The 11493-nt window shown below is 52.5% G+C and overlaps 2 protein-coding genes across 2 annotated transcripts; both read right to left on the reverse strand.

Annotated features, from left to right (window-relative positions):
- Positions 1–4294: 4294 nt before the first annotated feature.
- Positions 4295–6003, reverse strand: SEBOX (SEBOX homeobox). The gene is made up of 3 exons (XM_081219203.1): positions 5941–6003; positions 5617–5777; positions 4295–5444 (listed from the first exon to the last, which is right to left on the reverse strand). Exons 1-3 carry the CDS (start codon positions 5969–5971, stop codon positions 5064–5066), a joined length of 573 nt encoding a protein of 190 aa, XP_081075329.1. The 5' UTR covers positions 5972–6003; the 3' UTR covers positions 4295–5063.
- A 1249-nt stretch (positions 6004–7252) lies between these two features.
- Positions 7253–10416, reverse strand: VTN (vitronectin). The gene is made up of 9 exons (XM_081218716.1): positions 10313–10416; positions 10016–10139; positions 9803–9922; positions 9379–9726; positions 9162–9301; positions 8751–8907; positions 8432–8584; positions 7681–8031; positions 7253–7449 (listed from the first exon to the last, which is right to left on the reverse strand). The coding sequence occupies exons 1-9, from the start codon at positions 10325–10327 to the stop codon at positions 7271–7273; spliced, it is 1587 nt and encodes a 528-aa protein (XP_081074842.1). The 5' UTR covers positions 10328–10416; the 3' UTR covers positions 7253–7270.
- Between the last annotated feature and the right edge of the window lie 1077 nt (positions 10417–11493).

Consider the following 11493-nt stretch of genomic DNA (forward strand, 5'->3'; position numbering starts at 1 on the left):
TATTCTGTTCTTAGAAATTATACACTCATTGGCTCAGTAGATGTTTCCTCTACAATATTGCCAATTTCTTGAATTACAGCAAGTCAGCCTCTCAGGGCAATATTCTGCATGAGACGGAGGGCTTAGGCCCTTCTGTTACACCTCAGATAACTTTGTTGAGAAATCTTAGGATTTCTGTTGTTGATTGGAAGAAATGTCAACTGAGAGAAAAAATGCAGGTGGCGTTTTACAGTGTTTCTAGCAACCCAGACTGTTTTAAGATTGAGTTAAAAAGCTACACCGAGTCACTCATTGCTCCTGATAAGCAAAGCCAAGCCAGATTTTTAGAATTCTTGTAGACATCATCCCTTCTCAAGTGACTGGGTCTTGCAAATGGAAAGAGCTTTAACCTTCAGACCAGTATCTATGCTATGTGCTTAAAAAATCTATTTGAGTTATTTGCTTTGGTCTGTATTCCATTCTCCACCTTTGACAATGAATATCTCTGGGGTATTGGGGCCGAGAACAGTAAGAAAAATGAGGGAAAAAATACACAGATTTTATCCTGAAAACATAGAACAGAGAACCAGGGACTTTCCTGATGGCGCAGTGGTTGGGAATCTGCCCTGCCAATGCAGGGGACACGGGTTCAAGCCCTGGTCTGGGAAAATCCCGCATGCCACAGAGTAACTAAGCCTGTGTACCACAACTACTGAGCCCACATGCTGCAACTACTGAAGCCCATGTGCTTAGAGCCCGTGCTCTGCAACAAGAGAAACCACCGCGATGAGCCTGCGCAGCACAACAAAGGGTAGCCCCTGCTTGCCGCAGCTAGAGAAAGCCGGCGCATAGCAACAAAGACCCCACACAGCCAAAAATACAAATAAACAACAGAGAACCACAGAATTTTTAAATGCCACAAAAACTTCGATTAATTTTCCCAACCACGCAATTCACAAAGACACTGATACTCAGGAGGATCACCTGGCCTGTCCAAGGCCACAGAGCTTATTAGAGCCAAGACGAACCCCTGGCTCTTGGCTGTCATGTCACCATTCTCCACACTTAACACTATTCAGTCTCTTCCTAAAGTTAGAAAATTGGTCAAATGAAAGTACGTATGAAGTACTAACATGGAGTGGGAACTCCTCACCATGTGCTTAATAATTGTTAGCTCTTTTTTTCTCTTCTTGACCTTCAGGAGTCTGAAGTTGAAGTATTCATTGTGTCTGATGCAGTTCCTAATTTTATATATTCTCTCTCCTTTCTTTTACTTCATACTTAGGGTGCTCTAGGAAAGAGTGGACAATACTGCCTATACTTTTGTGGGGTCACTATTAAGCTTTGGTGTTAGGGAGCCTGACAACTCATGTGCCATAAGACAGACTTGGGGATTAAATTGATCATCACTTTGCTCTTTGGCTTTAGTCAGTAATATAGAACCATCCTCCATTTCAACTCTTCTTAGAGAAAACATTTCACACACTGACCTAAAGATACCTGGAGAGTTCTGATGATCTACATCAGGGATCAGCAAAAAGAGGTATTTTAAAAATATGTAGGGACTTCCCTGCTGGCACAGTGGTTGGGAGTCTGCCTGCCAGTGCGGGGGACACGGGTTCGCGGCCTGGTCCCAGGGGATCCCACATGCCACGGAGCGGCTACGCCCATGCGCCACAACTACTGAGCCCGCATGCCTGGAGCCCGTGCTCGGCAACAGGACACCACAGTGAGAGGCCTGCGCACCACGGCGAGGAGTGGCCCCTGCTCGCCGCAGCTAGAGAGGGCCTGCGGGTAGCAACGAAGACCCAAGGCAGCCAAAAATAAATAAATAAATAATAAATCTATTTATTTAAAAAAAATAAAAAATAAGTATCTAAAAAAAGCATACCAACAACCCTTTTAGAAAGCAATTTATCTCAGCCATAAAAAAAGAATGAAATAATGCCATTTGCATCAACATGGACGGACCTAGAGATTATCATACTGGGTGAAGTAAGTTAGAGAAAGATATAATATCACTTATATGTGGAATCTAAAAAAATGATACAAATGAATTTATTTACAGAACAGAAACAGATTCCCAGACTTAGAAGACAAACTTATGGTTACCAAGGGGGAAAGAGTTGGGGGAGGGATAAATTAGGAGGTTGGGATTAACATATACACACTTCTATATATAAAATAGATAAATCAACAAGGATTTACTGTGTACCACAGGGAACTATACTCAATATCTTGTAATAACCTATAATGGAAAATAATCTGAAAAAGAATAGATATATCTATATGTATAACTGAATCACTTTGCTCTACACCTGAAACTAACACAACACTGTAAATCAACTATATTCCAGTATAAAATTAAAAAAAAATTTTAAAGCACCAAAACCAAATAAATAAAGTTCAATAGGATCCCCCTAAAAAATAAATAAAAATAAAAGCCACCCACACAAAAAAGTGATTTATCAATATCTGTAAGTGATGTTTGTAATACATGCCAGTGTTCATCTCAGAGTTATGTCTAATAATAAAATTCTATATTGGAGGGAATTCCCTGGCAGTCCAGTGGTTAGGACTCTGCATTTCCATTGCAGGGAGCATGGGTTTGATCCCTGGTTGGGGAACTAAGATCTTGCAAGCTGCGTGGTGCAGCCCAAAAAAAAAGGGGGAAAGATGAAATTTGGTAATTTATCAACTCCAGGGTGAGAAGGGTGAGAGGCGTTGAACTGGGCAGACATGAGCCTTCACTTCACAGGCAACATGGAGACATCATGATTAGGACTTGTTGCTCCGTGGGACTGGGTTCAATCCCTGGTTGGGGGAACTAATATCTTGCAAGCTGAGTGATGCGGCCAAAAAAAAAAAAATTCTATATCGGATTCAACTTAAAAATCAGCTGTAAGGTGATTAAGTAGATTATAGTAATAAATACATTTTAAAAGAAAAATTATTATACAAAGATATTATTGTGCAAAATAAGTTGTTATACAACCCTGAAACATGAGAGGAAAAAAAAAAAAGCTTACACTGAAGCTTTGTGGAGAGTCATGGCTGTACTTACCTCTGCTAAACTCCGTGGGCCGGGGTGCCAACATATCCTCAAGTTTTCACAGCCTCCATGTACCTGGATTCAGGTTGGAAGACTTCCAAATTTTAGATAAAGAGCAGGCCTTCTTTTTTTTTTTTTTTTTTTTTTTTTTTTGCCAAGCAGTTTGTGGGACCTTAGTTCCCCGACCAGGGATCGAACCTGGGCCTACAGCGGTGAAAGTGCCAAGTCCTAACCACTGGACCGCCAGGGAATTCCCATGGAACAGGGCTTCTTAAATAGCTTCTGACCAGGGCATCTTCTCAGGATGCCATTGGAGTCAATTCCCCACACAGTCCTCTTTCTTGGGATGGCATCCTTACCTGATCCCAGCCCCCTACTCACAAGCCAATAGGTTTCTGTGGCATTGAGTAATTTAGAGCTCCTTTATGGGCTGGCTTCTGGGACTAAAGCAGTCAAAGCCTTAGTGCCTGCTGAGGAAATGGCCATGGTGCAGGTGGCCTCCATCTGCAAGAGCAGAATGAGAAATAGGAATCAGGTGACCTGTCCTCTAGTTCTCATCCCAGAGAAGGGAACTCTGCTCTCAGCCCCAGCCACTCCCTCTGTCTCACTATACTATGCTTTCTCCAGCGCAGTCTGGGTCCAGGGCTTCCCAGGGAGAAAGGGAAGTCTTTGGCAGGAGGCCAGAGGAGCAAGAAGTTTGGGACCTTCCCAGTTTCTCATGGCCCGCCGTAGGGAGAGTGAGCGGGAACTAGCATGCATTGAGAGCTTTTACAACGTGCCACGCACCACGTGAAGCCCTTCACCTACATTATTGCTTCTCGTTCCCAAAACAGAGAGGAGATGAATATTATCATCCCCATTTTTCGGGTTCATAGACTTTTGCAGAATTCCAAGACTACATAGCAGTCAGGATTTGAATCCAGCACAGACCAACGGCAGATCCCAAGAGTTTCTTTCTGAGGCAGAACAGCTCCAGAAGTGGAGGCAGCTGGAGTATCCTGGAACAAGTGCGACCAGGAGCAGGGGATGCAGCTGAGGCTCCCATCTCTCCAGGGTCTGTCAGCCAGAGCCCTAAGCCCTTCGATTAACTCTCCCTCTAACCAATCCCAGCAGAAGCCTGGGTAATACCTCTCACCCAGAATCTGGGGGGAACCTGGCCCTATTTAGGGATTAGGTGATGGAGATAAATTTCAAAAGCAAACGCCCCCCCGCCCCGTCGTCCCAATTCATTTGCAGCACACAACAATCCAGATTAAGGTACAGAGTTTGGGTTTTATTTGGAGATTAGTTGGTATTACAGATGACAGTGATATCAAAACCCAATGCTACCACATGCACCACACCCACCCCATCCTGAATCTGTCAGGTTGTCTCTGCAGCCCCAGGTCAGAGGGCAGCCAATCTGATATTTGTGAAAATTAAATCAACGTAAGCCCTGCGTTCCTATTTCTACGTTATTACTTTAATATCACTCCCTCTTCAGATCCATGGTTCTGATTAATTCATCCAGGTGGCAGGAGGACAGGAGAGGGGGCCCTGAACTGTAAAAGGATTGATCCCTGCAGTCTAAAATTAGGCTAAGCACTCTCCTAGCTCACTTGACAGTCAGTTAGGTAATGGCCTGAAGGGCCCTTGGGTGAGGGGCAGCTGCCCTTTCTCCTTTAGAGGGAGGACGTGTTGTCAGCTGGGATGAGAATAATTGGGGACCAGGCCTGGCAGGAGAAGTGGGAAACATGGGCTCCTACCTCATCCCTCTGTCAGGTACCTCCTGCCGAGATGATGGGCAGGTGTCCCAGGAGGGGCAGGGTGCTGGGTAGCAGAAGCCAGGCCCTTGTCACTCCATAGCACCCGCATCTAGGCTGGCCTGGAGGACAGCAGAAGAGAGGGATCCCTGAGCTAAACTTTCTTCCCATAAGAGAAGCCCCTTGTGTAAAAGGAGAGGGCAGGGGATCCACCTCTGGTGTGTTCAGTCTTAAGGGGCAGGATGGGCTACGGGAGCCAGAGGAAGGGACTTGCAAGTTCTAGACCTAGATTAGGAGTGGTCCAGGTTGGTGACAATGGCCGAGGCATAGATGAGGTCAGACAGGCTGCCCAGTGAGGTCTGGGGAGTAGCTCGCTCTGAAGAGACGTGGACCCCGGAAGCCCCAGCTGGTCCCCAGGGGGCTGTAGCTTTAGCCCCTACCCAGCCCTGCCCTGAACCCAAGCCAGGAGCTGGACAGGAGGCATGTCGACACACAGAGGCACACTGAGCTGTGCTGTTGGAGGGTGGAGGCTGGCTAAGGGTGCGGGGCTCCCAGGACTGCTGGATGGTGTCCGGAAGAGAAAGGGATCTCTGGGGAGGCTCGGGCCTGGGACTTAGGCCTCCTGGCTTCCTATTCTTGATTCTCTTGGCTCTGCGGTTCTGGAACCACACCTGGTAAGGAAAGAAGGAGTCTCTCTGGTGCCAGCATCCCCTCCCCCCAGGTACAAGGAAAACAGAACCTGGAGGCAGGATATCCAGAGAGAAGGGACTGCGAGTCAAGCTTAGAAATCTGCTGTGTGAGAGCACCCCGACCCTGAGGAGGGGCGAGGGGGTCACAGCTCACCTGTATCTTGGCCTCAGGAAGGCAGGTGACCCGGGCCAGGTGCTCACGGGTGCCGATGTCGGGGTAAGGCCGTGCTGCAAACACCCGCTCCAACTCCAGCAGCTGTCCTCTGCTGAAGGTAGTCCTCTTTCTCCGGTGGGGACCCAACCCACTGGCATGGCCTGCAGGCCAGGACGGGGTTCGAGTCAGGACTCCTTGCAAGAGCCTCCACTGCAGCATCAAAGCCAACAGACCCTGAAGCCCCTACTCCCCACCCCTCTTTAACCTTCCCCATCATACCTTCCCCACATCCTTGTCCTGCCCACCCTTTCCCCACCAGATCACCTGCAGGGGACGCGTCCACTGGGCTGGCCATGGGGCCGGCACAGTTAGGAGCCCGATGGCCATGCCAAGGCTGTGCCCACACCGCTCCCCTCAGCGTGGAGTTTTATCCTGCTCAGAAGGCTGGCCCCGCCTCCAGGAGGCAGGAGGTTTAGCCTCCAGCTCGAGGAGGGCTGAGAAGCCCCGGAGGAAAAGGGGGCTTGCAGGGGTATGGGTGAGGCAACCCTGTTCCTCTGGGGCTTCACAAAAGAAGCGGGCCCCAGCCCGCCTCCTCAAAGCTCAAACTCTGGCAGTCTGTGTCTGAAATCCTGTACTTTGTGAAAATCCTCCCAGGGCTCCGTCCAGGAAGCCAACGAGATCCCTCTCTAGATGCTCCTCCTGGGGCTCTGGTGCTGGCTGCCTTGGGGGAGAGTGGGTGGAGTCCTATCCCACAACTGAGGATGGGGCTGGGGAAGCTGGACAGGATGAGAAGCTGGACAGCAGATGAGCGGCAGCCACCCTCCCCTCAGCAGGGCTGGGAGCAGATGTCGCCACCAGATCACCCTCAGTTCTGCTTTAGAGCTTTGCCTGCACCTAGCCCTTTGTCCCTGGCCCTTCAAGAGCCCAGATGGACTTCCTACAGTCCGGGAACTTGGAACCAGAGGAGGTTCCACAAGTACCTTTGAGGGGTTTTGAGAAAGATGTTTGTTTTTACAGTGTACTCATCGTTTGGAAGTCTTCTGGGCCACTTTTCTAAGAGAAATAGGTGCATTTGAATTTCCTTTCAGTTCCTGCCCTTCCCGTCTCTCCTGCCTCAGGGCTCTGCACCCCAGACCCAAGACAGAGACCTCAAAGGCCCATTATCATAGGGATAGGTTGGGGGGAGCACAGTGACCGCTTCCCCAGGGACCCAAGGGTCTGAGCTAACAGCATTTCAGGTCCAGGATGGGCAGAAAAGCTGAGCTGGGACCCTCCACCTCCTGCCCCCCTGCCCCTTCCAAGACCATAGTCAATGACAAGAGGCAAAACAAACCCAGGGCTGGGTAGGGTAGCTTGGTGACTCCTGTCATCCTTAGAGGGGTCCAAGCTCCTGCTAAGCTGCTGGTGGGTTGCTGGGGGCTGCTCCGTGTGCGAGGAAGGCTTGCTCTCATGAGGCTCTCCCAACCCACAGCTTTTCTGGCTCATGGAGAGGGCCTGAGCCCAACACAGGTGGACACAAAGAAGCATCTTCTCTGTCCCCTCCCCCAAGTCACCCTGACTGCCCAAGTCCCCCTCCTTTACCCAGGCAGATCCCTGCCTCCTTCCTGTCCACCCCAGTCCGGACAGTAGTCTTAAACTCAGGGCCAAGGGATCTTTATTGAGCTGGGAGGAGGATGTTGGAGGAGGGAGCAGCAGAGGCCCAGCTGTTTGGACTCGGACTCCTACTCGTGGGCAGGACTGGGCAGCCCAGCCAGTACTGGGCGATGGAGCGTGGGTAGGGAGGAATCACAGCATCCACTCGCCGTGTGCGAAGGTTCACTCGGTAGTACTTGTCTGGAAGAGAGTTTGGGAGAGGGTGCGTGAGACCCTGCCTGGCCCTGCCCATCCTGCCCTAAGAAGACCTGGGTCTCTCCCGGAAGGGTAAGTGAACATCCGCAATGCACCAGAGGACTCCCGGCCTGGCATTTTGGAGTCACCACTCAAGGGCTGTGTTCAACCCATGGGGACTAGGGACAGCAGGGATGACCCAGCTAGACCAGCTACAGGGCTGGCAAGGGCTCCCACCTCCTGAGAAGAAGTAGACGCTCTGGGTGGGCTCACAGTTGGCAGGCACAAGCCAGTCCATGTCGTAGTCATCATAGTTATAGTCTCCCAGGCCTATCTCCTCACTGGAGAACCAGGACAGCCAGGTGGAACGAGATTGCCGGTAGGGGTTCTGGCTGCGTCTGCGGCCGCGGCCACGGCCACGGCGTGAGCGGTAGCGTTTACGATTGCGACGCACAGACTTGGTCATCTTGGTCCGAGAGGAGCGGGGAGCTGAGCCTGAGATGTAGATGTGGCCAGCCATGGCCGCATCCACTTGTCCAGGCAAACCACGCCAGTCCTGGCTGATGAGCCTGGGCTTTCCAGCACCACCTGTGGCAAGGAAGGGGTTAATGGGGAGCCTTGGAGGTCAAGGATGGGCTGTGCCTTGTCCAAGGACACACAGCAAGTTAATGGCAGAGCCCAGCATCCCAGCCTTCCCACTACCTGTTCAATACGCTTTCCCCTGGCCTCCCTCCACCATATCCCTCCCCGGTTGCCTCAGCTACAGCTCCTCCTTCTACTGGCTGTGCTAGGCAAAGTCCAAGGTGTGGGGTCCGGGTGGAGGCAAGCCTCCCCTACAAAGGTCAACAGAAGCAAAGTCTGCCCTGAGCAAACAGCTTTTGACCGATAGATGCACAGTCACAGCCCCTCAGGCCAGCTCAGCCTTACCTCTACCCTGGGGGATGCCAGCCCTCTGGATGGGGAAGCAAGACTTGCCCTCCCTCCGTACCAGAGGAGCTGCCCCAGAAGAGAAGTCTGAAGATGTCCTTCCAGCTGTCCCGCTGCATCAGGGCAAAGTGTTCAAACACGGCCGACTGGGAGCTGCCATCGCACTCCTCTTGCCTGGGCTGCTGCTGGAACTCATACTCCCAGTACTGTTTCCCTGGGGAAGGGTGGCCATGAGCAAGACTGGAAAGCCCAGAGGCTGTGGAAGTTAGGAGCTCCTGGCAAGGGGGGTGGGGATAACCTGAGGCCTGTCGCCAGTGAAGTTTAAAGAAGAACAAGACTGCTGCAGCGCGTGCGCACCCTCCCTGCCACCTCCTGAGTACCCTTGAAGAAGTAGACCCGCTCCCGGCCACTGTAGCTGTGAGCAGGGAGGGCCAAGGCTGCGTCCACGTTGTCCGGAATGCCCTCGAAGCCTTCAGAGATGTTGCGGGGGAAATCGGGGTCCAGGACACCATCCTCAAAGCGCCAGTACCGACTGCCCTAAGGGGTCGGGAAGGAGGGTGAGGAGGCAGTTGGCTGTGCACAGAGGCAGAGTCCCCGCCCAAGGCGGCAGCCCTAGTTCCAGGCTTGTCACCCAGGACCTGGAGCCTTGGGCTTTTGGGTCCTCATAGAGCCCCAGCCAGGGACCACAGGCCAGAATCCAGCCTTTTTGCCCACTTTGATCCTGGGCACAGCAGCCCTCAACCTCTGCCTAGATACGCTCGACCCTGACCCACAGCCCGTGGGCCTGGCACCTTGAAGAGGTAGGTCTTCCCCTGACAGTTGATGCGGGTGAAGGCAGCATCAATGGGACCCTCGATGCCCCAGACATCGCGGATGAGCTTGGGGTACCCAGGCCTCACTGCCTTTTCATCCAGCTCATAGCAGTAGAGCCCTAGAGGGAGGGAGGCTGTGTGAGGGAGGATGCTCCTGGGGCAGACCCCTACCCCCATAACCTGCCCCTCGAGTCACCTCGGAAGGCAAAGAGGGAACCATTCTTGAGGTCGGTGAAGGCATCAAAGGGCTTCCCACTGCACTGCTCTTCCTCTGCTGGGGACTCGGAGATCCCTAGATTACCAGTCTCGGGCCTGAGGGGCCCCACCTCAGGCTCTGAGGTCCCCCACCCAGGTCCTGGGGCTTCTTCCTCAGGGTTCAGAACAGGTGCCTGCTCAGAAGTCTCTTCAGGCTGGGCCTGCCAGACAAAGGTCTGGGTGGGGCTCTCTGGCGGTGCCTGGACGCTGGTATTGGATCTGGTCTCCTCGCGGTAGTCATGGAAGCTGTACTCGTCTTCTGGCAGAGTGAATACATCCCCACGAGTCACTGCAGGCAGGGATGGTGGTAGTGAGTCTCCAGCTGCAGAGGGGACCCCAGGCCCGCCCAGCCACTCTGAATGCACCTTGGGGCTTGCACTCGACCACGTAGTCGGAGCAGCAGCTCTGGTAGTAAGAGCAGAGCTCGTCACACTGACACTTCCTGTCGGCGTTGAAGCCCTCAGTGCAGCGGCCCTTGCACGACTCTGTGGGGAGGGGGTATCAATTGGCACGGCCAAGCCCAGACCACCCTTGCCCACCCTACCTTGACCCAAATGGCCACCAACACCCTCCGGCACCTTGGTCAGCCAGAACAACCCACGCCAGCAGGGCCAGCATCAGAAGGGGCCTTGGGGATGCCATGGCAGGGCCTCCAGCCTCGAGCCTGGTGAAGTAGGTTCTCTGCGGTCTCTGCTCTGATGCCTGAGGAAGGGACGGAGTGGCAAGACAACCAGAGAAGAGGAGCTGCCTTTTCTACTGCTCTGTTTGCTCAACCCCCAGCCCAGCCCCCAGTGCCCCGACCCCAGAGGCTGTTGCAGCAGAGGGTCATGTTCCTGGAACTCCGGGCCTGGGAGAGCTGTGAATAGGATCCTTACCAAGCTCAGGGGCATCTCCGAAGAGCACTAGCACAGTGAATCTGGAGGGCAGAAAGAAGGCCCACTCTGCCGCTCACGGGCTGTGGGACCTTGGGCAAACTGCTTTACCTGCCTTAGCTCTCTTTTTGGCAAAATGAGACTAATCATACTTGATTAGGGTGTTGGGAGCTAAAGCAGACAAAATGCCCAACTCCTGGAGTAGCTCCAACTTCATTCTCCATTAGTGGTTATTGACCTGTGATCTGTTTGATCAGGCACATCCCTGGCTGGGTGGTTCACCCACCCCTTGTGTATTTAGGGCAGTGAAAGAGGGGGTAGGAGCTGGGGACATTTTTTTTATCATAAAAGAACAAAGTTTCATTTCTGGGTTCATCACCAGGGTGCACTGATGTCCCCAAGCTGGTCTTCACAGCACGGTAAGTTGGGTGAATATTAACCCTTTGGACTGGATGTGATTCCTGAGCCTTCCACTAATTTACTGCTTCTCAGCAGGCCACTCCCTGTCCCCACCCTCATCCTCCCCCATCGGTAACAAGTGGCCCAGTTCCCCACACTTTTAGGCTCCAGTGAGAAACAGGATCCCTCTACCTAGAAAATGCTCACTGGCACACAACGCCTGCTGTTGTGCCCACTTTCAGGGGTTCACATACCTCTGGAAGTCCTCCCACCACCTGGAGGGAGTGATCCTCAGAGATTCCGATGCTTTTTTTCTGTTCTATAATCAGAGGGGAGTGTGACTTTGGAGAATCTTCTCCATGGACCTCAGTCGGTTCGGGTGTTAAATGGGAGCCGTAATTGCTACCTCGTAGGCATGATGTGAGACTTAATTGAGAAACAGGCATAAAGTGTCTCAGAATTGCTATTATGATTGCATTAACCACTAGTAGGGCAAAGGCACACTCAACCGTGTTGCCCTCACATTCCAGTGTCATCCCAGTGTCTCCAACGTAAAACCGAGGCAGTCCTTCCGCCTCCCACCTCCTTCCCCTACAACCAGTTAGAAGGGGCAGGGGACGTGACTAGGGGGAGAGGCCTGGCCAGCGTGTGGGCGTAGCTGGAGAAGACTTGGGGGTGGGGCTACGCAGGCGGCAGGGGAGGAGCCCCTCGAGACCGAACGGCGGGGCGTGGCTCCCTGACCACAGTTTCTCAGGGGCGGGGCTGCTGCAGAGCATCTCTGCGAA

This window comes from Mesoplodon bidens (genome assembly GCF_964165515.1).
Source record: "Mesoplodon bidens genome assembly, chromosome: 19".
NCBI classification, from domain to species: Eukaryota; Metazoa; Chordata; class Mammalia; order Artiodactyla; family Ziphiidae; genus Mesoplodon; species Mesoplodon bidens.

Bases quoted from the DNA above. Each gene is read 5' to 3' on its own strand.
- VTN (XM_081218716.1), bottom strand. The intron at 9,923-10,015 runs GTGCCGGAGGGT...CCCTCCCCACAG, and splicing joins GGTTGTTCTGGCTGACCAAG to AGTCGTGCAAGGGCCGCTGC. The intron at 9,727-9,802 runs GTGCATTCAGAG...CCCTGCCTGCAG, and splicing joins GGTCGAGTGCAAGCCCCAAG to TGACTCGTGGGGATGTATTC.
- SEBOX (XM_081219203.1), bottom strand. From the start codon at position 5,971: ATGGCCAGCCCAGTGGACGCGTCCCCTGCAG. The intron at 5,778-5,940 runs GTGATCTGGTGG...CCTGGCCTGCAG, and splicing joins AGTGGACGCGTCCCCTGCAG to GCCATGCCAGTGGGTTGGGT. The intron at 5,445-5,616 runs GTGAGCTGTGAC...TTTCCTTACCAG, and splicing joins TTCCTGAGGCCAAGATACAG to GTGTGGTTCCAGAACCGCAG.